The sequence below is a fragment of the Chinchilla lanigera genome, unplaced genomic scaffold (genome assembly GCF_000276665.1).
Source record: "Chinchilla lanigera isolate Chin_1 unplaced genomic scaffold, ChiLan1.0 scaffold00001, whole genome shotgun sequence".
NCBI classification, from domain to species: Eukaryota; Metazoa; Chordata; class Mammalia; order Rodentia; family Chinchillidae; genus Chinchilla; species Chinchilla lanigera.
In genome coordinates this window covers 59,975,816-59,998,655 of record NW_004955402.1, presented here as the reverse complement: position 1 = coordinate 59,998,655, position 22,840 = coordinate 59,975,816, and the positions used below count along the sequence as shown (strand labels likewise).

At 41.7% G+C, this 22,840-nt stretch overlaps 1 protein-coding gene and 1 long non-coding RNA gene across 5 annotated transcripts in view; one reads left to right on the top strand and one right to left on the bottom strand.

Annotated features, from left to right (window-relative positions):
* The window catches only part of LOC106147950, a 41,865-nt gene extending 27,681 nt beyond the window's left edge, over window positions 1-14,184 (bottom strand). The window contains exons 1-3 of one of the 2 annotated variants that reach the window (XR_001232993.1): window positions 14,146-14,182; window positions 11,950-12,092; window positions 7,910-8,020 (exon numbers count right to left, since the gene is read on the bottom strand). This is a non-coding gene — a long non-coding RNA (uncharacterized LOC106147950). Of the gene's footprint in view, window positions 1-7,909; window positions 8,021-11,949; window positions 12,093-14,145 lie in introns of both variants that reach the window. The other variant, XR_001232994.1, reaches the window with a different exon arrangement.
* A 2,421-nt stretch (window positions 14,185-16,605) lies between these two features.
* Window positions 16,606-22,100, top strand: LOC102017406 (basic salivary proline-rich protein 3-like). 3 transcript variants are annotated; one of them, XM_005373094.2, is made up of 3 exons: window positions 16,606-20,872; window positions 21,438-21,516; window positions 21,817-22,100. In XM_005373094.2, the coding sequence occupies exons 1-2, from the start codon at window positions 20,098-20,100 to the stop codon at window positions 21,473-21,475; spliced, it is 813 nt and encodes a 270-aa protein (XP_005373151.1). In that variant the 5' UTR covers window positions 16,606-20,097; the 3' UTR covers window positions 21,476-21,516; window positions 21,817-22,100. The 3 variants fall into 3 exon arrangements, 2 of the variants coding, with proteins under 2 accessions (XP_005373151.1, XP_005373150.1); XR_259110.2 differs by having other exon boundaries at window positions 16,606-20,932; window positions 21,438-22,100; XM_005373093.2 differs by having other exon boundaries at window positions 21,438-22,100.
* The last annotated feature ends 740 nt before the right edge of the window (window positions 22,101-22,840 follow it).

Sequence of the window (22,840 nt, the reverse complement as noted above, 5' to 3'; positions counted from 1 at the left end):
CATGATGAGGCAAGGAAGGAAACATCAGTAGAGGCTGCAGTCTGGATTTTTGTAGCTGAGCATGGGGCCAAAGCTGGTTGCAAGACAACCTGTTTATTTTGCTTTCAGCCACGTTGTCAAATGATCTGAGCCCCTTGTACACAAGAGCTTCTCAAATATTAGTTCTTGAGAAATCTGAGAGCCTGTTGGTTTTGTCTGTGGACAATTGTATTAGGGTTCCCCAGAGAAAGAGCACTAATAGGATGTGATGCGATGTGTGTGTACATAGGTAAGTAAGTAGGTAGGCAGGTAGATTAATTTCAAGGAACTGGCCCATACAGTTATGGAGATTGGCAAGACCAAAATTTGCAGGGTGGGCTGGCAAGTTGGAAAATCAGGGAGGAGTCAGTGTTGTCATTCAGGTCTGAAGCAGCCTGTTACAGAATTCTCTCTCTGCTCTCTCTCTTCCTCTGTGTGTATACATATACTTTATACATTTATATAGAAATATACTTATGTATAGAAAACTCTGGTTATCAGATAATCTTTTATATTTTTATGTGTTTACATATATTGAGAGTCTCATTTTCTAGTCATTAAATAAACTATTGGCTACTAGATGAACCAGTATAGATCATTTCCCAGGCTAAATTTCTCCTAGGCTCAGAGGATAATACTATGTGCTTCCCAAAGTTCTGCCAGTGGGGGGACTTTTTCTTCTTAGTTATCCCTGAATTCTTCTAGGTCCCTAGTAGACTAACTAGGAGGGGCTTAGTTAACACCATGGAGGGGCCATCTATCTACTTCTAGAATAAAAACATATGTAAACTTGAATTGTTTCCTTCCTAGGCCAGCAGGTGATAAAGAAGAAAAGTCTCCATGCACCTTAGGTATTGAAGTAATGGCTACAGCATGGGAAGCATACAACATACATACTGATGAAGAGCTACTGGCCACATCTAGTTTCATGACTAAGTAGGTCAGATTGCTCACAGCTCATTAGAGGCAGCTTTGACATATGGTCACTTGCTACCCCATCTCTGCCACAGTCAGAGCAAGCCAAGAGTTTTCTTTTTTTAAAATTTCCTTATAGGCTGAAATGTAGTAAAAAGCTCAGCATGTCTTGGGGAATGCTAGTAATGAGATTCTATTCTATTCCTGCTAGTTGAAAATCAACTATTGCTTCTGGTGTTTATTTCTTGCCAGAGAAAAAGTCTTTCTTCAGTCAATAGCTGTACACTGAGAAGACCAGATCTGGAGATCTCCTGGGTGACTGCATGGTGTTTTGTGGGCATTTCCCGGGGTCAATTTTTATTAGCCAAACCAGGAAAGTCAACAGGGAGGTGGTGATCACAAGGAAGGCACTCTTCACCTCTCTTTTGGTATTCTTGTGCTGTGAATCCCCAGGGAAATAGGGTCATGTTTAATTTATCACTTGGAAATGGAGAAGGAGCCCCAGATTTCCCTCTCATTCTGCCTTTTGTCTGTGGGTCTTAGACCAATGTGAGGATCCTGACAGAACCTCAAATATTTCAATTTCAATTTAGGAACCAAGGAAGTAACGCTCTCTCATTTTCAGAGCCTACCCCTGAAAACTATAAGGTGGATCTGGCTCAACATTATTTACCATCTGACCTAAATAAGCCCCTTTTGGGATTTGTGAACTGCAAAAGCCCTAGAATTAAATGTTATCTCAGAGCTCAAACCTAATACTGAATTGTTCCAGGAGAATTGGGAAGTCCCTTTTCCTGTCCAGTTTCAATGGGGAAGTCCAGAAAGAGGAGAAGGCGTTGTTTGTGCCAGGAATATATGCAAAGGAGCACAGTTTTCTCTTTACTCAAGCCGCTTAGGCCTGTGTCATCACCAGCAATTTGTGAGGGGCTATGTCTCGGCCCTATAAAACAAACTAGACTATCTTGGGCTTCCTGTCTACTTTCACAGAGAAGAAGGAATTCTGTTTAAAACACACAGTCCGAGTGCTCATCCTGCAGGCCTCTCCTGCTGATCTCAGTTCTGCCAGCAGCCACCATCATACAAGCCAACCTTAAAATCACTCTCTCATTGTCTCTCTCCTTTTGATTCCATGTTCATAAATGTCCTCCTTTCACTCTAAGCTTTGAGATGAGACATAGGGGCTCTTTTTGTGTAATGTCCAGTGCCATCAAGAAAAGCAAACCAACTCCACCTTTGAATACATGATACCCTTTGTACACTTCTACAGCAGGGACTGTGGAGATTACCAAGGGTTTTGTCCTAATGGACAATTCATGACAAATAACAATAAATGCTAATTGTTGTTTAGTGATAACTCATATGCTGTAAAAGTCAACATTTTGAGGTGTACAATTCAATGACCTTTAGTGTACTCACAAAGTCATGAAACCATCGCCAATACTTAATTTCAGAATATTTTTACCAATCTGCAAAGAAACCTGTTAGCAGTAACTTTCACTTCTTCCCCCCCCCCACTTAGGAATCAAGAACCTACTTTTTGTCTTTATAGAGTTGCCTATTCTATGTCAAATAAATGGAATTAGATGTTATGTAAATTTTTGTGACTGATTTCTTTCACTTGGTGTTTCCGAGAATCATCACTACTTAAAGTGGATCATCACTTCCTTTTTCCCGTGCCTTTCAGCCATTTCAGCCAATATACCATAGCTTATTTGGGATGTTTCAACTTTTGCTATTATGAAGAATGCCACTAGGAACATCTGTGCACACATTTTTAGGTGAACATTTCTTATTTCTCCTAGATACATACTTAGGTACAGAAGTCCTGGGTTGTAACTCTGTGTTTAACTTTTTGAGGAACTTTTTCCAAAGTTGCTGGACTATGCTACATTCTCATCAGCAATGACTGAACATTCTAATTTCTCCACACCTTCATTAGTATGTGCTATTTCATGACCTTTTAATTCTAGCCATCCTTGTGGGTGTGAAAGAGTATTTTCCTGTGCTTGTGAGTTCCAGCTCCCAAGTTGCTAATGATGTGGCCACATTAACATTTTGTATAACTTCTCTGGAAAAATATCTATCCAGTCTTTGCCCATCCTTCATTGAGTTGTCTTTTTGTTAACCTTTAACTGTTCTTTATACACATATTCTAGATACTAGAAATTTATCAGATATATGATTGGTAAATATTTTCCCAATTCTACTAGTTGTCTTTTTCATTTTGGGGGAGTATGGTTTAAAGCATAAAAATTTTTAACTCTGAGGAAATTCAAATTATCTCTCTTTTCCTTTGGCTGCTTATACTTTTGGTGTCATCTCAGAAATAATTACCTAATCTCATGAAAGGTAACACATTTCAAGAGGTTTATGGTTTTAGCTCTTGTATTTTAGGTCTTTGATGCATTTTGAAATAATTTTTGTGTATGGTGTGAGAAAGGTATCCAAATTCATTATTTTATATGTAGATATCCAGATATCCCACCATCATTTAGTGAAAATGCCATTCTCTCCTCGCTGAACTGTTATCGTACACTTATTAAAAGAGCAGTTGGCGCTAGAGGTATGGAGATTTTTCTGGATTTTGAAGTCTATTCTGCTGATATATATGTCTATCATTATGGTGGTATCTTTATTATTATAGCTTTAAAACCATAAATTTTCAGTTCTCCAGCTTCCTTTTGGCTTCAAGATTGTTTTGACTGCTTGAGGGTCTCCTTGATTTCCATATTAAGATCAGCTTTTTAATTTCTGGAAAAATAACCTGCTAAACCTTTATATGGTGTATGTGTGAATCCCTGTGTTCAATCCCCAAGAACAAAAAAGAAAAAAAAATTGTAAAGATTGCACTGAGTCTGTAGCCACATTAAGATATATTACCATAGTTTCATTTTAACATTCCTATCTTCCAGTCCATGAACATGGATTACCTTTTCATTTATTTAAGTTTTATTTAATTTTCTTTGACAATATTTTATGATCCTCAGTGTACAAATCTCAAGCTTATTTACTAAATTTATCCCTAAATATTTTTGAGGTTACTATAGAGGGATTATTTGCCCAGTTTCATTTTTGGATTGTTCATTACTGGGATGTAGAGATATGACTGACCTTTGTGTATCGATCTGGCCTGCAACCTTGCTTAACTTGTTTATTAGCTGTTATAGTTTAAAAATATTTTTTGATCATCTCATGGGGCTTTCTAAACATAAAATGATTTATTCTGCAAATAGATATTGCAATCTGCATGTATGTTATTTCTCTTGCTTGTCTAACTGCCATGGCCTCTAGTACCATGTTGGATAGAAGTGACAGAGTTAATTTTGTGTGTGTGTTTCTGAGAACCAAACCCAGAGCCTTGCGCATGCCAGACAAGTGCTCTACTACTCAGCCATGAGCCACACTCCAGCCTAGGCTAACACTCTTCACCGTATCTTAGAAAAAGTTTTTACTTTTTTACTAGTAAGTACAATATCAATTGTGGCATTTTTTTGAGAGAAATTTATGAAGTTGAGAATGTCCCCTTCTCTCCTACTTTGTTGGGTATTTCTAATTACAAAAGTATGTTCCTTTTGTTAAGTAGTTTCTTGCATTTATTGAGATGATCTGCATTCTATTAATATGAGGCTTTATGTTGATCAAATTTCTTATGTTGATCTGTTGATGAATTTCTGGGATGTATATCACTTGGTCATGGTGTATAATTTTTTGATATGCTTTTGGATCAGATTGCCAATATTTTCTTGGAAATTTTTGGGTTTTATCCTTTTTTTTTTTTTCCAGTACGGAGAATCGAACTCATGACCTTGCGCTTGCCAGGCAGGCGCTGTGCCGCTGAGCTAAATCCCCAGCCTCAAAAATTTTTGCATTGATGTTGAGAGGAAAGGTCTCTAGTTTTCTTGTGATATCTTTGTCTGGCTTTGATATCAGTGTAATTGGTAGCCTCATAGGATGAGTTACAAGGTATTTCTCTCCTATGTTTTGAAAGACTTTGTGCAGAATTGTGCTAGTTCTTTTTTAAGTATTTGACTGAATGTATCTGGGATACATTAGGAAGTTTTTGATGGCTGATTTGCTCTCTCTACTTGACCAAATCCTAATAAGATTCTCAGTAACTGATGTTTTTCTTGAATCAGTTTTGGTATTTTGTGTGTTTCTAGGAATTTGTCCATTCTATGTAGTTTATCTAATATGTTAGCATATAATTTTTAATGTTCTGTAATAATCCTTTTTGTCATATGAGGTTCACACTAGTGTCTGTTTTCACCCCTGACTGTAGTTGAGTCTTTGCTCTTTTTACTTGGTCAGTGCAAAAAAAGTTTGTTAGTTTTGCTGATTTTTTCAAAGAGCCATCTTTTATTTCACTGATTTTCTCTATCATTTTACTACTGTCTTTTGTTTATGACCACTCTACTCTTCATTATTGACTTCCTTCTCCTTGCTTTGTGTTTTAGTGTTCTCTTCTTTTTCTAGTTCCTTAAGGTATCAACTATAAATTTTCCTCTACGGACCACTTTCCATACTTTTGGTATTTTGTGGGTTTCTTTTGTTTTCATCAATCTCGGAGTGTTTTCACATTTCCTTTGTGATTTTCCTTGACTTAACTATAGTTTAGTGTGTGTTGTTTATGCATGTTTATAAATTCTTCGTTTGTCTTCTGCTACTGATCTCTGGTTTTGTTGCATTAGGTTGAGGAAGATACTTTGTGTATTAATTTATTGAGACATGTTTTATATCATAATATTTTATACCAGAGTACATTCCATGTGCAGTTGAGAAGAATGTATTCTCCTGTTGTTCACTGGAGTATTTTGTACATGCCATTAGATTTATTTGGTTTATAATCTTTTCCAAATCTTCTATGTCATTGCTGATCTTTTGTCTAGTTTTCTGTCCATTAATGAATGCAGTATGTTGAAATCTTCAGACATTATTGTCCATCTCTCTTATTTCTCCCTACAGTTCCATAAATTGTAGCTTTATGTATTTGGGGGCCTATTCAGGTGCATACATGTTTGTAATTGTTATTTATCCCCCTTAGTTTTCTTCTTCTCTTTCTCCTTCTTTTTGTCTTGGTACTTCTTGTCATACTTGCAATTGAACTCAGAGAGCACTGAGCTACAACCATAGCACTTCTTAAAATTTTTACTTTGAGGTAGGTAAAGGTAGGTGATGATCTTGCTTCTGCCTCCAGAGTATCTGGGATTACAGGTCTGTACCACGATGTCTGACTTTGTTATATCTTCTTAATGGATTGAATGTTTTATTATTGTAAAATACTCTTTGTATCTAATCATCGCTTTTTTTCTTAAAGTCTGCTTACTTTTATTAGTGTTAGCATAAACCTCCAGCTCTCTTACAGTAGTTACTGCTTACAAGGAATATTTTTTCCATCCTTTTACTTTCACCTATTTGTGCCTTTGAATTTAATTGAATTTTTGTAGATTGCATACACTTGGATCATATGTGCTTTTAAAAAATTCACTCCATAAATATCTGTCTTTTCACAATAGAGTTTAATTCACTCACATGTAATGTAATTACTGTTAAATAGTGAGCTAATTGTCATTTTGCAACTAGTTTCTATATATTTTGTATTCTTCTGTCCCTCAATTCCTCCATTATTATCTTCTTGTTTGTTAAGTAGACATTTTCTAATGTACCATTTAAATTTCTTTGTTTCTTTTCCTGTTTATTTTTAGTTACTTTCTTCCCTTTTGCCCTGAGGATTAAAATTAGTATTCTAATTTATAAAAACCTAGTTTGGATTCATAACAACTTGATTCAGTTGAACATAAACATGCTTTCTTTATAGTTCTCTTCTCATACATTTTATTTTCACATATTATGTTTTAGTACTTTATATGTCACCCTAGATTTATAAATACTGCTTTGCACAGTTTGCTTTAAGTCAGGTAGAGAAAAGGATGAGTTACAAATAAAAACTACATTAATATTATCATATGTAGAGTTACCTGTTCCAATGTTCTTTTGTTCATCATGTAGAATGAAATTATTATCTAATGTCCCTTCATTTCCTTCTGAAGGATTTCCTTCTGCAGAAAAATGAGCTGTGCTATGGTCTGAATGTGTCTCTAAGGTTCATTTATTGGAAACTTGGTCCCCAGTGTGGCAGTGTTGGGAGGTGGGGCCTGATGAGAGGTGAGTGGGTCATGAAGGCTCTTCCCTTATGGGTGCATTCTATGTGTTAGTTATCATGACAGTGGATTCATTGTAAAGTCAGGTTTGGCTGCCTCTTGCCTCTTTGCCTCATGCACTCTCTTGCTTTTCTATCATCCCTAATGGGATGACAGGGCAAAGCCCTTGCCAGTTGCCAGGATGATACTCTTAGATGTCCCAGCTTCTAGAACCATGAGCCAAATAAGGCTCTGCTCTTTGTAAATTACTCAGCCTCAGCTGTAGTGTCAGAGAAGCAGCTTTCACTCTTTGGGGATTCTTAGTACACAGCAAAGTGCTTCTCTCTTGCTGCTTCAAGGTCCTCTCTGTCTGTTTCAAGGTCCTTTCTGTCTTCATCCTTTGAAAGTTTCATTACAATGGGTTTCAGGGTAGATCTCTGAACTTATGCAACATGTAGTTTATTGAATGTCTTGGATGTGTAGGTTTATGTATCTCAATAGGTTTGGAAAGATTTTGTCACTGTTTATTCTAATATTTTTTCCACATCTTTCTCTCTTCTCCCTTTTGAACTCCTACTAACAAACTAATAATTGTGCTTAAAGAGGTTGTATAGGTCTCTGAAGCTCTGTAATTTTTTAATTCCTTTTTCTTTCTTCTCCTCAGATTATATAATCTGAATTTTGTTTTTTCGTTGTTAAAATCAGTGGTTGGGCCTTTTCTGTGTGAATTTTTTCCTTTCCATTATTATACTTTTCAACTGCAGAATATTTATTTAATTATTTTTATAACTTCTATCTAATTTTTATATTCTCAATTTACTGAGACATCATTGTCATACCTTCCTCAGTTCTTTAAACATGATTTTCTTTACTTCTTTGGATTCCAAATCTTGCAGAGCCTGATTTGTTGCTGTTTACCATTCCACCATTTTCCTCGAAGTCTTCTAGTTCTTTGAACAGAAAGAAAACAAATGATTTTTGTTTCTTTTTTTATTTTTATTTTTTATTTTAAAGAGAATAGTTAAAAAAATAAAAGGACAATAGCAAAATACAAACAAAACAAAGCAAGGACATTAAAAATGATACAAGTTTCAAACCAAATGATAGGGATTAACAGTGGTGTAATATTATATTTTGTTACCTCCAACGAAGTTGCTCAGGTTACCAGATGTAAGAATGGAAGATTGACCAAACCATTAAAGGGACTAAGAAAATAGTAATTTAAAAGAATGTTAGAGACAATACATAGTTTCACTAGACAGGATTGTAGGAATTCACCAATGGTTCTTATACTGCATATTGTTGTCTTGACATAAATTGCTCAGATTACCACATATAAGCATGCAAAATTAGTCAAAATATATTAAAAAATTTAAGCATTAACTGTTCCCCTCAATAAACCACCAGACATCAGCATTGTCAGCTATCCATATATATTAAAAATACCTTAGTACTTTCTTTTTCTTCTTTCCCTCATCCCAGTTGTTCCTTCCTTTGAGCAATTTCTTTCACTTTCATATTATCTATTGTACATTTTGGGTTTTATTTACTCTTTCATGTTCTTACACTAGGGATACAATATGATGTTTACACATGTGGGTCCAATTTATTTCACTTATGAGTACGGTCTCTAGTTGCATCCATTTACCTATAAAAGCCTTGAGTTTATCTTTTTTTTTATTTTTGATGCTGGGAATCAAACTCAGGACTTTATGCTTGCTAGGCAGGCACTATGCCGCTGAGCTACATGCCTGGCTCAAAAACAGCTGATTTTAAGATTTAAGTCCACAGTTGTTCCCTGTGTATGGGCCATACATTGTTTTTTGCCTGTCTCAAAATTTCTTTGTCTAAAACTAGGATTTTAAAAATAATCCAATGTGATAACTCTGGATATAAAAAAATTGTTCCCCCTCCTGAGGGTTTGTTGTTGCATATTTAGTGATTTTTCTGAGCTAATTCTGTGAAATCTCTATTTTTTTCATGTATGGCCACTGACCTCTCTGCTCAGTTCATGCAGAGGTCAGCTAGCAACTGGATAGAGGTTACCTTAACTACCCACTACCAAGAAGTCTCCCCATTTTTGCCAAGGGATTCTGTGCAGTTTGGGGGCGTACACACAGCCAGGCAGTTGACAGCTCCTCCCTTCACTTCCTGCTTGCACACAGCGTCAAGATCATCCAGAGACACAAGCTTAGGATCTTCTCAAATCTGGCCTGAGCATGTGCTCAGCCCTGTTCATGAATATGGCCCTACTCATACACATGGCCTTCTGGATCCCCAGCAGTTTGTCAGAGCTTTTCAACTCCATGGACATGCCTTTATGCTTTCTTCTAAGTTTTTGGAGAAGCCATTATTTCCCCCACTTGGTTTCTATCATTTGAGGCAACACAATTACCTACAAGTATTTTCAAAAATAACCCCTTTGCACTGGCCAAGATTTGAGTAGGCAAGTAAAGACTTTCTTCTCAGTAGGGCCTTCCAGGGAAACACTAGCTGAGTCAGATGGAGACAATTATCTCAAAGGAGGCTAAAATAGCACCAACCCCATGCTGCCTGCTCCAGTGGTTTCTAGGCTGCTGATTTTCACCGTGGATACCGGCTGTTAGATTTGGGGACTGTCGTCTAGTTGGGGAGGCATGAATGCAACTGGGGCAAGTTAATGTTCCCCCAGGGGGTTGTTCTGATCAAGACTCAGCTGTGTTCCTTGAGTAAATGGTCTCTGATCACTTCAAGTCTTTAGTTAATCTTCAGGTTATTTGGAAAAATTGACTACAACATTTTAACCAGTTTTCTCATCTCACTGATTTTTACGCTCAACAGAATTCTTGATGTCTGTATGCCACCATTTTAATTTATATTCCCCACAAGTTTTAGTTTAATTAGTACTTCTGCCACTTTGTGCTAAGGGTTGCCAGCCTTCTAGCCTTGAACATGACCGGGGCTGCAGTGCTCTCTGCTACTGGGAGAATATATAACCATAAACGGTAAGTGCATTATACTTGCTCCCATATTTGTACCAATCATCTTCCTCTAATGTAAGCAACAAAAATTGGCTCTGGCAATATTAAACAAAGACATGGAGATGTTACAAAAGGATGCTGGGGCTCCCAGGGCCTAAAGAGCAATGCTTCTAGGATGAACAGGAACAAAGCCTATTCGGGAAGATCAGAAAGTAGGAATGTGGGTTGTCCTGGATATGGATACAATGACACTTCTGCAACATCTATGAATAAAGTCCAGTTGTTCCTACTGGTGCTTCTCACTCTTCAGTTTCACAGTCCTGGGCGACTGTCTTCCTGGCTGAGTCCAGGGCCCATGCCTAAGCTCCTGTTATCCTTTTGACTAGAGTAGTAGGGAACAGGTCTCATCATCAAATGATAGTGTTTACTATACATTTAAATAATACTCACTAGAATAAATTGGGTAATGCTTTATATGTCTTTTCCCTTCCTCCAGACTATAAATTCTTTAAAAGCAAAGATGCTACTATATTCAATATTTTTGTCTGCAATTCTCTATAAGAGGCATTTTTCTCTAAGTGAAGGAACTGTGTCTTTTATTTATAAATTTCTAGCACTTGGAAAAGTTCCACATGAAACAAAAACGTTTGGAAAAAAAAGAAAATAGCAACAGAACAATCTGTACAGATGAGCAAAGTGAATCTTCAAAAATCATTTACTAAAATTCATAGAAAAATAAATGACAGAGTTAGGATTTCAGTTTAGCTCTCTATGATGGTTAAACTCATTTGTGTCAACTTGATTGGCTTGAGACGTACCCAGGGGAGTGATGGTGCTCACTACTGCTGTGGCTGGGGGGGTCATGGAGTCTGGCCTTTGGTATTAGATCTGCTCTCTTGTCCCTTCTTCTCTGGCACTGATCTGCTCTGCTTCCTGGCTACCATGAACTAAGCATCTTTGTTCCACCACACCCTTCCACCATGAGGTTTCTGCCTTGGAACCAGGTGAATATGGACTGAATCCCCAGAAACTATGAGACAAATTACATTTTTCTTCCTTTAAATTGTCGGTGCTGAGTCTAACTAACTTTAACTTCTCAGTTTAAAGCTATGAGTATTGTGTCTCAGAGATGAGAACACTGACTACTACAGAAAACTGGTACCAGAGAAGTGGGATTGTTGTTGTGACTGTGCCTGACCATGTGTTTCAGAAGCTTTTGGAATTGGCTTGTGGAGGAGTTTGCAAGGTTCTGGAGATATGGAGAGTCTGGTCAAGCAGAGTCTGATGGGTGATTCTGGTTGGAACGCAGAAAACTAAAATGCTACAGGAATACAGAAAGTACAGGCCAGGTTTAGGAGGGCTCAGTTGGAAACAAGAATTCCAGTGGCAGTTGGACTAGAGGCCATGTGTGTTATACTCTGCCAAGAGTTTGTCTGCATTTTGCCTATGTCTTCAGACTTTTTAGAAAACTGAGACTAAATGTGTCATATTAATTGATATGGTAGGAAATTCAAAGGCAGCTCGGTATTCAGGTTGTGGCATTGATACTGCTGGCAGCTTTAGCCAGACTTATAGTGAGGATTTGAGGCAAGAAAGCAGAGCAAAACTTTGAGAATTAAAATTTTGGTCCAAAATGAAACGTGTAAACTTGGAGTCAAATGATATATGGCTGCTGAAGAGATTAGTGTCATTAAGAAGAAATCAGGTACTTTGTAGGGCTAACAAAAAAGGTGCCTTGAGGGCATCTCAGGAATGAGAAAGAGCCCACCCATCACAAGCTCAAAGGTACAAAAATGTAAACATTTTGTAAAAGAAGAGAGTCCCCAGGACCCCTGCTCAAGAAAGGTTTCCTAGAAAACTGGCCTCCCAGAATTCATTTCACCATCATCAACCATACAGGTACTTAGAAGCTGCTGTACCTGTGGTCCAAGGGAGGCTGACTGGTGCTCCCACTGACAGCAGACCTTAGCATTGTCTGAATGATGTTAGTTTTACTGGCATGCACAATGCAAGAGGTGTGAGGTAGTTCAGGAAGGCTTCCACTCAGATTTCAAAGGACGACCTGCAAGGACAAGTAAGGAGTCCCTGAGAGGACAGTGTGTGAAGATATGCGAATGAAGCTCAAGGTGCAGTGGAGACCTAAGAAAGTGAGAGATATCAGGAACATGGAACTTCTGCTGAGGAAAGCTTCAGGCCATGAGTGGAGCCAGCCCAAGAGAGAGGCCATGAGAACTGTAACTATCAAGGCTACAGGGACAGGACTGCCCAAATCTTTGGAGCTGTCATGTTTTACCATTGCCAGATATGGAGCCCCAGTTGCCAGATGTGGAGTTATAGGACTTAATGTTTTTTCCACTGGGTTTCAGGCTTGTTTTGGTCCAATTCTTTTCCATCTTCCTATTCTTTTCTTTTGGAATGGGAACGTTTACCCTATCCTACCTTACCTTGGGGTTATGTAACTTACTTGTTTTTGTTGTTTTTATTTTTATAGAGGTTCACAGCTCAGAGGTTTTTTACTGAGTATTAGTAGAGAGTTAGGCCCAGACTTTTGAAAAAGGCTAGCACTGCTGATACTCTGGGGAAGGGATTATTGTGTTTTTGGTTATACATACGATAGTTGTATCATGTTAGGAGGAATTATGACCTTGTGCTTATTTAGAGATTAAGTAAGGTTTAACGAGATGAGCTTGGGTGTCAAACCAACAAGCGGTGGGAGTGACAATCTTGAACACATCAACTCTACTGGCTTGGGAGCTGCCTGAGGGATTGGTGGAACACACTGGGTATGTCTGGGTGGGTCAAGGAGGCATGACCCTGGGTTCTATATTTGATCCCTTGGCCTTTGCTTTTGGGTGCCATTCCTCTGATCTTGATATCCAGCCACCATGAACTAGGCACCCTTGCTCTGTCACACCCTTTCACTGTGATGTTTCTGATTTAAGCCAGCTAACCATGAACCAAATCCCCTGAAACCATAAGCCAAACTAAATCTCTTTTCTAATTCATGGGTATTAGGCATTGTGTCTCAGTAAGAAAACTAACTAGCACAGTCCCCAGACTCCAAGCCTTATATTCCTGGACACTCTTCTACATAAAAGAAATGAGAGTAAGGGTTGGTGTTAGAGCCTGCATCAGTTTTCTAAAGCTACATAACAAATGACTACAAAATGGTGTCCTCAAACAATAGACATTTATTCTCTCAAAATTCTAGAGGACAGAAGTCAAAAATCCATGTGTCAACAAGACTGTTTTCCTGAATCCAATGAAGAAGAATCTCTCCTGACCTCTGGCAACTCCAGCAATCTTTGGTATCCACTGACCCACAGGTTACATGTAGTTCTCCCTAAAAGTCCTCTCCTTTCTTCTAATGAGGACACTAAACATTGGAAGTAGGGAGTACTCTACCCCAATATGATCTCATCTTTACTAATTACATCTTGAAAGATCTTACTTCCAGATAAGGACACATTATGAGCCTTCTGCATGGACATGAATTTTGGGAGACTCAACTCGGTCAGTGTGGTGTCATTCAGTCCTGACTTGGAATCCTGGCCCTAACCTAGAGGTATGACATCATCATCCTTGTTTCCTTTACAGCAGAGGCATCTAATTAGGGTGACAATACATTCCTGTCTGCCCCAGACATTCCTTGCTGCTTCAATGTAATTTTTATATTGTTCTCATTTACTTAGAAAAGTATTTCAGTTTGGACAATAAATTATGCAGTCACTCTATAAGGTATGGGAACAGCGTAATGTCCAGGAGCCTGGAAGTTAAGTGGCAATACCATGACCGCAAGCAGCAGCAGTCAGGGCTTGGGCCTCATGTTTGGGGTAAAGACTTTCAGAAACCTAGGAAGGAAGGATGAGCCCACTGACAGCCATAGTCCTAACCCAAAAGGACCCTGCAGGGGTGAAGCGTGGAAAGGAAAGTAGATCAGTTGCTGACAGATGTACAGCAGTCACTTAAGGAAAATTCACACTCGTGAATATGAACTAAAGGCCACCTGTAGGGGATTCACGGTGTTACGGTGGTATCTTGGTTACTTTTCTCTCGTTGTTGAGACAAAATACCCAGCGCCCAAAATGAAGGAAGGAAAGGTTTATTTAGCTTACATTTTGTGGAGGTTTCAGTCCATACTTGGCTGGCTCCGGAGGCAGAAGATAACAAATCAACAAGAGCAAAGGGGGGAATGGCAGTGCGTGCAATCCTCTTTCCCTCCCTTATATTGTAAGCAGGCTACCCCCATTCAGGGGCCAGCACTCACATAGTTAACCTTCTAAACGGCTCACATTGATGCAATGAACAACATCCTAGAGCAGGAAGGGCGTTTCCTTTACACCCCAGGATGTAGAACTGCTGAGTCACTTAGCCAAACCTCTGGACTCCCCAAGTTGACACAATGTATCAACCATAACAGGTGGGGCTAAATCTTATGCACAGTTCTCCCCCCACTGAGAACAAACTTGCACAACTTCTAAAGTTTGTTGAATTCATGAAGGAATTATAAAGAAGATTCATTTTATTTAAGCATGATCTTTTCTACTTTCCTGGAAAGACAAACAGACTCTAACTCATACTGATTTCCTAGTTTGTAAAATAACACAATTACCATGATTCTTAAAGCCTGTTTCTTGAAACTGTGGCACCTGAAGCAGCAGGATGTCTGCCAAAAACACAGTTCCTAGGCTTCAACCCAGACCTTTATATGTGAACATTTAGGGTAAGGTAGACCTAGAAATCTGAGCTTTTAATAATATCCCTCGAGGGGGTGGGAATATAGTTCAGGGACACAAGCACCTGCCTGGCAAGTGCAAAGTCCTGAGTTTGATTCCTGGTACCAAAAACAACCCCCCAAACAAAAATAATATCCCTTGCAATTCTTATGTCCATTATCATCCTAGAGCAATGGGGGTCAGATGCCCTTGTGTAGGGCTTTCTGTACAAGGAAAACTATGAATTCAGCTTGGACAGAAAGAAATCCGGAGAAATTTCTAGGGTCTACCATACCCTGTTATCTGTTTATCGCCAAATGTGATTTTTTTTTTTGAGACAGGGTCTCGCTATGCAGTTCAGGCTGGCCTTGTGCTTACTTTGTAGCCCAGGCTAGTCTTGCACTCCCAACGATCCTCCTGCCTCAGTCTCCCGAGTGCTGTGATTACAGGTATACACCACCATGCCCAGCTACCAAATGTGATTTTTAAAACAACCTCCAAAGATTCTCCAATGCCTCCTTCATATCCCCTTAAATTTTCAGTGCTATGAGGCCTTAGTGCTTTAAAATCAACTATAACAAGGTCATACTATGTTTCTAAACAGCTCTACAACTTGCTATCGAGTAAGGCAGTCATTCCGCACGGTGTTATGTAAGCATAAACTAATCATAATTAAATAAAGTGAAACATTCAGCTTTTCAGTTGCATTGGTCATGTCCCAAGTGCTCCATAGCCCCTGGCTGCTTCCTGTATTGGTCATTGCAGGTGTCACAGGACTACAGGACCCACATCTAGGACAGAGTATGTCGGGATCACATGGAACTCTAAGGTCTGGAGTGTGCCCTGGATCAACTCCATCACAGCCTTTGGAGTGAACCAGTGCTTCTGAAAGACCACCCTAACTAGATTTCCAGGGAGGAAGGATTGTAAAATAGACTGCTGGCTCCACCTCCAGAATCTAGTTTACAGCTGGGAACATGCCTTGCTAATGATTCCCAGGGAGCCCAGGAAAGTGCTCTCTATTCTATCTTAGAAGGTGACTGTGGTGAATGACCCTGTATTAGCAGAGCAACAGATGCTACCTCTGCCTAGTACTCACTCTCTGGTGCTTCACAAGCAGGAGCTAGCAGGGAACTGCTACACTCTTACCTGTGAGGAAGGTCCTTAGAAAACACTAGAACTAACCAGGGAAGAGACCAAGGTCTGGTTTGGAAGGGAGCTTCCCTTTGCCTCCCACCTCCCCCAACCCGCTTTCTGCCTTTCCATCATTCCATAGCCCCTGACACCAAGGCCACTCTGCCTCTGCATCCGAGCCATAGCCCAGTAGTAAATGGACATCAGTACATGTGTTCTTTACAGATGTCTCCTTTCTTTGGGTTTTTCTTCCCACAATGAAGTTAGTGCTCTTTATCTCCTTCCTATTCCCCCCAGATCAAGTTAGTGGAAGAAGCTTGAAGCTTCCAGAAGCCAGAGTCTTATAAGTAAATCAGACCCACATGTGTAAACACCATATTATCTCCCTAGTGTAAGAAATGGAAAGAGTAAATAAAATCGAAAAGGTACAATAGATATTGTAAAAGGGAAAGAAACTGCTAGGGAAAGGAGAAAAAGAAAGAAGGGGAAAAAATTATATACACACACACACACACATACAGATGATAGCTAAGATAATTGTACTACTGATTTCTATTGGTTTATTGCAAGGAATAGTTAGTGCTAAATTTTTCTTGACCAAATTTACATGCATATGTCTGGTAATCTGAACAACTACTTTGAAGATAACAATATGCAATATAACAACCATTGTTGATTTCCTATCAGCTTGTTTTAAAATTATGTATCATTTTTAATGTTTTTTCTTATTTTTTATTCTCTCTAAAATAAAATAAACAAACAAATAAATAAGTAAGTAGTGTTTTAGGATCACACATTTAGACCTATAAATAACGCTGGTCCCAAAAGGAAGCAACCCAAACAGCCTGTGTACTTTGTCTAGTTCGACCTCACCGTGTCTGCGGAATCGCTACCTTGGTTCCACTGAATGGCCTGTGTGCGAAAACATTAACTCTCCTGACTCAAGGATCTCTTTCCTTCTTCTCCCCATCTCATCTCATGTTATTATGCTGCTTTCCTTAACACTAAGGGCATAACAGCATTAGTAAACGACATCCAGCCGTTCCTCACCTGGTCAGCGTTTCCCATTTCTACAAAAATGAAGTTGCTCTTAACCTTGTCTGAATTTCTGTGATTAAAGATAGGAAGGATAATTATGTTTCTATCTGAATTACTTAATTTCACTAAGCTCCAAGTCTTAAAGCTGTTGGAGGTGGCAAAAACTTTATTATTTCTTACTATTAACCATTATTGGTATATTAGAATATCAGCTGAAAAAATCAAATTCTACGACAAACTGGAAGGAAAGTTCTATCAGACTGTAAGGAGCAGTGCGTTAAATAGAGAATAATTGTTTTCAGCCCTGAAAACAATGAGCAGCAAAAGATTAAATCACTGTTTTCACACAGGTGACTTTCATAGTAATTGGGGAAAAAAAAAGCCAAAATGTAAAAATCTGCAGCCATATAATCTCTCAGGCTTACTATCAGACATTCTAGTATGTGGATTCCTTCTGGAAATGGAGCCCTGAGTTGAGCTTATTTCATAGAATAATACACTTTGTTCTCAAAGTCGTCCCTGCATTTCCCAGGGGATTAAGTTTCAGATCAGATGCGGCCGTAACAGGCAGACAGGGAGAGAGCCCTTGGTCGCTGGTGAGGAATCCAGTGCCCGGAGCATATCTTAGGTCGCCCTTCCTTCCTTTCAAAACACTCCTTAGCCATACATTTAGTCCCCTGATTAGGTGAGGATTCCTAACCTCCAGATAACAAGAGGCAGGCATAACCTGTTCCTTAGACTATAGCGAAACATGCCTGAGCCCACGGACTGTCTGACTCTCAAATTTTGACCACTCTTTTCTGAAGCTGAGCTTCAGCTCTTCAGTTAGAAGTCAGATAGGCAAAAAGAGAACTACAAAACTCAATCACAAGTGTGTCTATGTATGATCCAGGACAGACCTTTGCTCAGTTGTTTCCCAAACCTTAAATGTGAATTCTTCTTCATGCCGTTACTGTTGGACTTGGTTCCCCTGGAGAAAAGAACAAATGGTAAACCCTGAAAGGACCGGGCTTTTACCTGATCCTGGTTTTCTTCTTGATCCTGATTTTCTTCATCATCATGAAGGCTATTGTTTGTTTGAACAAAGAGAAACAGGAGCCATAGCTGTTTACATTGTACAAATGAGGGCACAGATGGGAGGGGAGAGGACCTCTGCGTAATGAGCAGAGACCGATTCTCAGGCCCTGCCACCAGCACAGACAAAAGGAGACACCCGTCTCCTACCTTCTTTCCCTGCATAAGGCACTGTATTCGTCATCTCTTAAACAACAGCTTCATACGCCAGGGAGCTCCAGGCTTCTGTTAGGTTGTAGATTAAAGAAGCAATGGGAGTCTGACTTTTAAAGCACAAACTAAAACTCAGAACTCAGATCACGCACCCACAGTGGTGCCACAGTTGCTACATTATCTTGTAGCAACTGAACAAGTCTAAATCAAGTATCCAAAGCTCTTGGGCATATTTGTCATGGGGGTATCTCACACTCAATTCACCCTTGAAATTTGGCCTCTTAGAAAGTGGCAGCCTCTTCTTACACAAAACAGGTTTCAATCAGTATTTAGAGAGCAAATGAATGAAAGAATTTGCTTGAATTAAATTAATGAATTAATTAGGCTTTTGTACTGAGCAGAATCCACTTTCATTTTAATGATTCAAAATCGGGCTGCAAGAATCCTTCTGAAACCTCAGAGCCAGTTTCCTAGGGTTTCGAACGCCCTCGGGGCACCTCCAATCTAAGGAAGCAGCAGACTTAAGCTTCACACTCTAGTCAAGAGTATGTTTAGTAAAGAAAAAAAAGCCATCTGTATGAGTACCAAACAATGCTATCATGTGACAGAATTTCTCCTGCCACCCACTGACTTGACACCAGATCAGATCACGTGATTGTTTTAAATCTAAAGGATAAGTTACATGTGTCAGGTTTTTTTAATTTTAGGGAAATAAAAGCAAAAATGAAAGACAGAATAGTTGCAAATGCAGGTTCAATATGAGCCACAGTTCAACATTCTAGTATGTTATTAATTGTTTTCAATGTACTAGATCCTCAAAGCATAAAATGCAGGCAGCATTTGTCAATGAGAGGTTTTGCTATTGCTTCCTGAACTAGCAAGGGAGTCTGGACTAATTCGATTCACGTGGGAATTGGTGTTTACCGTCTAAGTCCTAATGGAAAAGCACATAATTTCAAGCTGTAAAAATAAATATGTATGCACGCTGCCACCAAGCAGTGGCACCTTGCTGTATTTTTCTTTTGAGAACAAGCCACTTTTCAAAGGGCTATTTTCTTTCATGTGGAAATATTTATTTGCCAGCTTCCATGGAACCGGTGTGATGCACTAAAGCACCTTCTGTTTAGACTTTCACAAGAAAATTGCTTCTGCACACATTGTCTTGAGACCATAGGTTCTGTTTTGTCTCTGTGCGTTCTGACATTCATCTTTTGTTTTTGTTTTAGCAGAAGAGCCTTTCATTTATGGTTTCTAGAAAGCCAGGTGCATTGCAGTATCTCTTAGGCACAATCCTTGTTTCCCGTGAGTGTGTTGTTTAATTGCTGAGCACCTACAACGTGCCTGACGCTGCAGCGGGCAGCTGCTCTCCAGCAGGCTGCAGGCAGGCCAGTCTCTTGCAGAAGCCTTGGGCCCTAGATCCCCATCTTCCAGACCACCTCCTCATTTCTCACGATGCACACAGTTCAGTCCTTCGGAGAGTGAAAAGTCCCCTTTGTGAGTCCAAAGGCCCTTGCTACCAGTCAAGAAGAGCAAGTTCCCAGGATTCTGGTTTCAAGCCACTCTGGGCGAACAATGGGGGAAGGCTCTCGCAGTATTTGTCTTGCACCAGCTTACAAATGTGCTTAGGTTGCATTTAGGTGGTGTATTTTTAAAAGTGAAAAATCTGGCGTTTTGCATTTAATCCCAACTAAAGCTTTTTGATATATTAAAAGGTCTTTCAATCGCCAAGGCCTTGCAGCTTAGATATCATCTTTGGAAAGGTTAAATGAGTCGATTTTCTGAAGCTTTTGTCAGCACAAGCATGTAAGTTGGTCCTGCTGGAAAAAAGGGGGGGCAGCGCCGTCCAACCCTCTCTTCCGTCTCCGAGAAGCCTGTCTTCGGAGAGAAAGCCGCCACCACAGGGCTACGTACACTTTCATTTAAGCATTTAATTTAGGCGAGGGAGGCCGGACGATGTCTGTCGGCCCGGCTGCAGCCTCACAGATTTCAGCAGGCAGCGCCAGGCAGAGCGCAGCCCTGGGCCGGGGCTGCCGGGAGGGGGCGCGCCCACGCGCACGGCGAAGACAAAGACCCGCGGCCAGGGCTTGCGAGGCCGGGGGCGGCTCCGGAGAGGCTGCGGGTAGAACCCGAGGTCCGACAGCAAGCGAGGAAGGCAGGACCTCTCCTTTCCACCTCCACAGAGAACGCCCAACACGCAGGAAGAAGAGGCTGGCTGCGGCGGCGCCTCTCTGGGGGCGGGAGTGCGTCTTCCTGGCAGCGCTCCCGCCCCGCACTCTCCGGAGACGCCCGAGCCGAGACCCCGCACTCGAGTGGCTGCGGTGGCAGCGGCCTGGCCCCGGGCTGGCGCGCGCTGTCGGGAGCCCGCTGTCTCCTGCGCCGCGCGGGGCCCACCGGCTCGCAGCCCCCCTCGGCCTCTCCTTTCGTCCTACTTCCTCGCCTCCACGGCCCGCCCCGCCCGGCCGCACAATCGGTGACCTCATTCCAACTGCTGCAGGCCTGGTGAAACTGCAGCCCAGGCCGGGGCGACCCGGCCAGTCTGCCTCGGAAACGCCATCCGTGCGCCCCCGCGCGCACAGGCCACTCCCTCGCGCTCGGGCTCCGAGTGTCACAAAGCCCGAGGCGGGCGCTCTCGCGCAGGGCATGTGTCTGTTAGCCCCGGCACTGCAGCGCCGCGGCCCTTCGCCGCAAGTCCTCCTGCCCCTGCAGCTACCTGCAGCCTGGTGCCGGGGTTAGATGTGGCCCCCACAGCACTGCTGGACCCGCTGGGCGACTGCCTGCGGGGAACCTGGTCTCTCTCCCGCCCGTTGGCCCCGTGGGGAGCTTGTGCAAGACTAAGGCCGGGGCTGGGAAGGCTGGGCGAGAACAAAAAGCCGTCTGTGCTCTGCCCCTGCAAACTCCGGGGCCAGGAGTGACCCCTAAGGCCCAACTGTGCGGCCTCAGAATCCCTTGCCGCTCTGTTCTGTTGCCCTGACTGTTTTGGGGTACCACATCCTAATCTTGTGCTTCGTGGCCACATAGTTAGGTTTTCCTAAACATCTAAAGAGCTGGGGTGAGGGGGATCAAGGGCAAGTTGTGGCTTAAATTTCCTGTGTATCTTCAACACATTGTAACAGAAGCCCAGAAGGGGAGGGAAAAAGTACGAAAAAAACTTCTCTTTTGTTTTCTTCCTGTGCCCCAGTGAACCCGTGACTTCCTCCCTTCCCCGCAGAGTTGGGAAAGATGGGAATAGAATACTGAGGTTAGGACATACTGTGTTGGATATATTTGTTTTTAAGATAAAAGTTTCATTTCAGAAAGAAACACAAGACCTGACTGTTGTAAACAAGCCTAGCATTGCGAGGATCCCGGGACCTTCAAGAGGAGAAACAAAATGTATCAGCCATGGGTGAAGAAGGGGGCGCGAGGTCCCAGCCCTTCTCTCAGCCTTGGGACCTTCCCACCCTGGATTCCAACCCCGGGTTCTTGGAAGCACTGCAGGGAGCCCTGGAGTCCTGGTCCGACCCTCTTTGGGGCTTTACTCTTAGCAGTAAATTCCAGGCCTTGTGTGCACTCCCCACACAGTCAGCCCCAAGCAGGACTCAGTTTACCTGCTGGGCTCCCACATTTGACCTCTGTTTCCACAAGGCTCTCAACCTACAGCCCTTTGACCTCTCTCCACTCCTACTTTGGCAGTTGCCAGTGTTGGGGGACTCATTCAGACACGGACTGACCAGCCGCTGTGTGGATTGAACACTGGACAGAACCTGGAGGCATGTGGTCTGCTGGGCAGAGACCCTCAGTGACTCATCACCTGCCTTAGCCGCCCTCAGGGAGGGTAGTGAGCCAGACAGGGTCGCAAGAGGGATGAGCCCTTTCTCCCAGAGCTGAGCTAACAGCACAGGCCTGCAAGCCTTCACCCCCTTGTTCGCACACACACATTGGCGCCTCTGGTTTTCTGCCATGTCCTACCTCGGTCTGAAGCCCTCCCAGAACTCAAACCCTTAGACTGCAGGCAAAAGTAAGCTGCTGTTCCTTATTGATCCCCATCTTGGGGGTCCTGTTACAGAGACAGAAAGTGGACTAAGACACAACAGAAGGGGCTTCTTACCTCCCCTTTGGTCTTCAGCCATGCCTCTACCCTCCAGTGAGACCCACCTCAGGGGCTTCAATAAACATTATGTTGCTTTCTACCTGGTTCCTATTCTCACTGAAGAAGTCAGAGGTGACACCCATTAATTTCAGAATGATACAATCATCTTCTGGATGGCCCTTGGTTGGACCACCCCAGCTTTTTTTGAGACAAGGTCTTCCTATGTAGTTCAAGCTTGCCTTGGAGCTCACTGCATAGGTGAAGTTGGCCTTTAACTCATGGTGATCCTCTTGCCTCAGCCTCCCAAGTGCTGGAATTACAAGTGCCTGCCACACGCCTGACTTTAGCCTCTCCTCTGCTGGAAGGCCTGTCCCCGTGCTCACTACCCACACAACAGAAGTGCCCATCTATCTGCGCGTCTCGTTTACCAGGCACCGTGCAGACCTGATTTCTTCCCAGGACCCACAGTCAGCTCTTGGCTTACTGATGACTGCAACTAAGGATAGAGGCTGATCACCGCCATGGGCCGTCCCTCAACAGTGGGCGTCCCGGAACACTTCTGACCCTTCTGTGACACCCTAGGGGTTCTTTTAAGCCCTCGTGCAGTAGGCAGGAAACACTGCACAG

Excerpts from the sequence above, each read along its gene's own strand:
- LOC102017406 (XM_005373094.2), top strand. The coding sequence starts at position 20,098 with ATGTCTGTCGGCCCGGCTGCAGCCTCACAGATTTCAGCAGGCAGCGCC. Across the intron at positions 20,873-21,437 it reads ACCTGCAGCCTGGTGCCGGG|AAAGAAACACAAGACCTGAC; the intron begins GTTAGATGTGGC and ends GTTTCATTTCAG.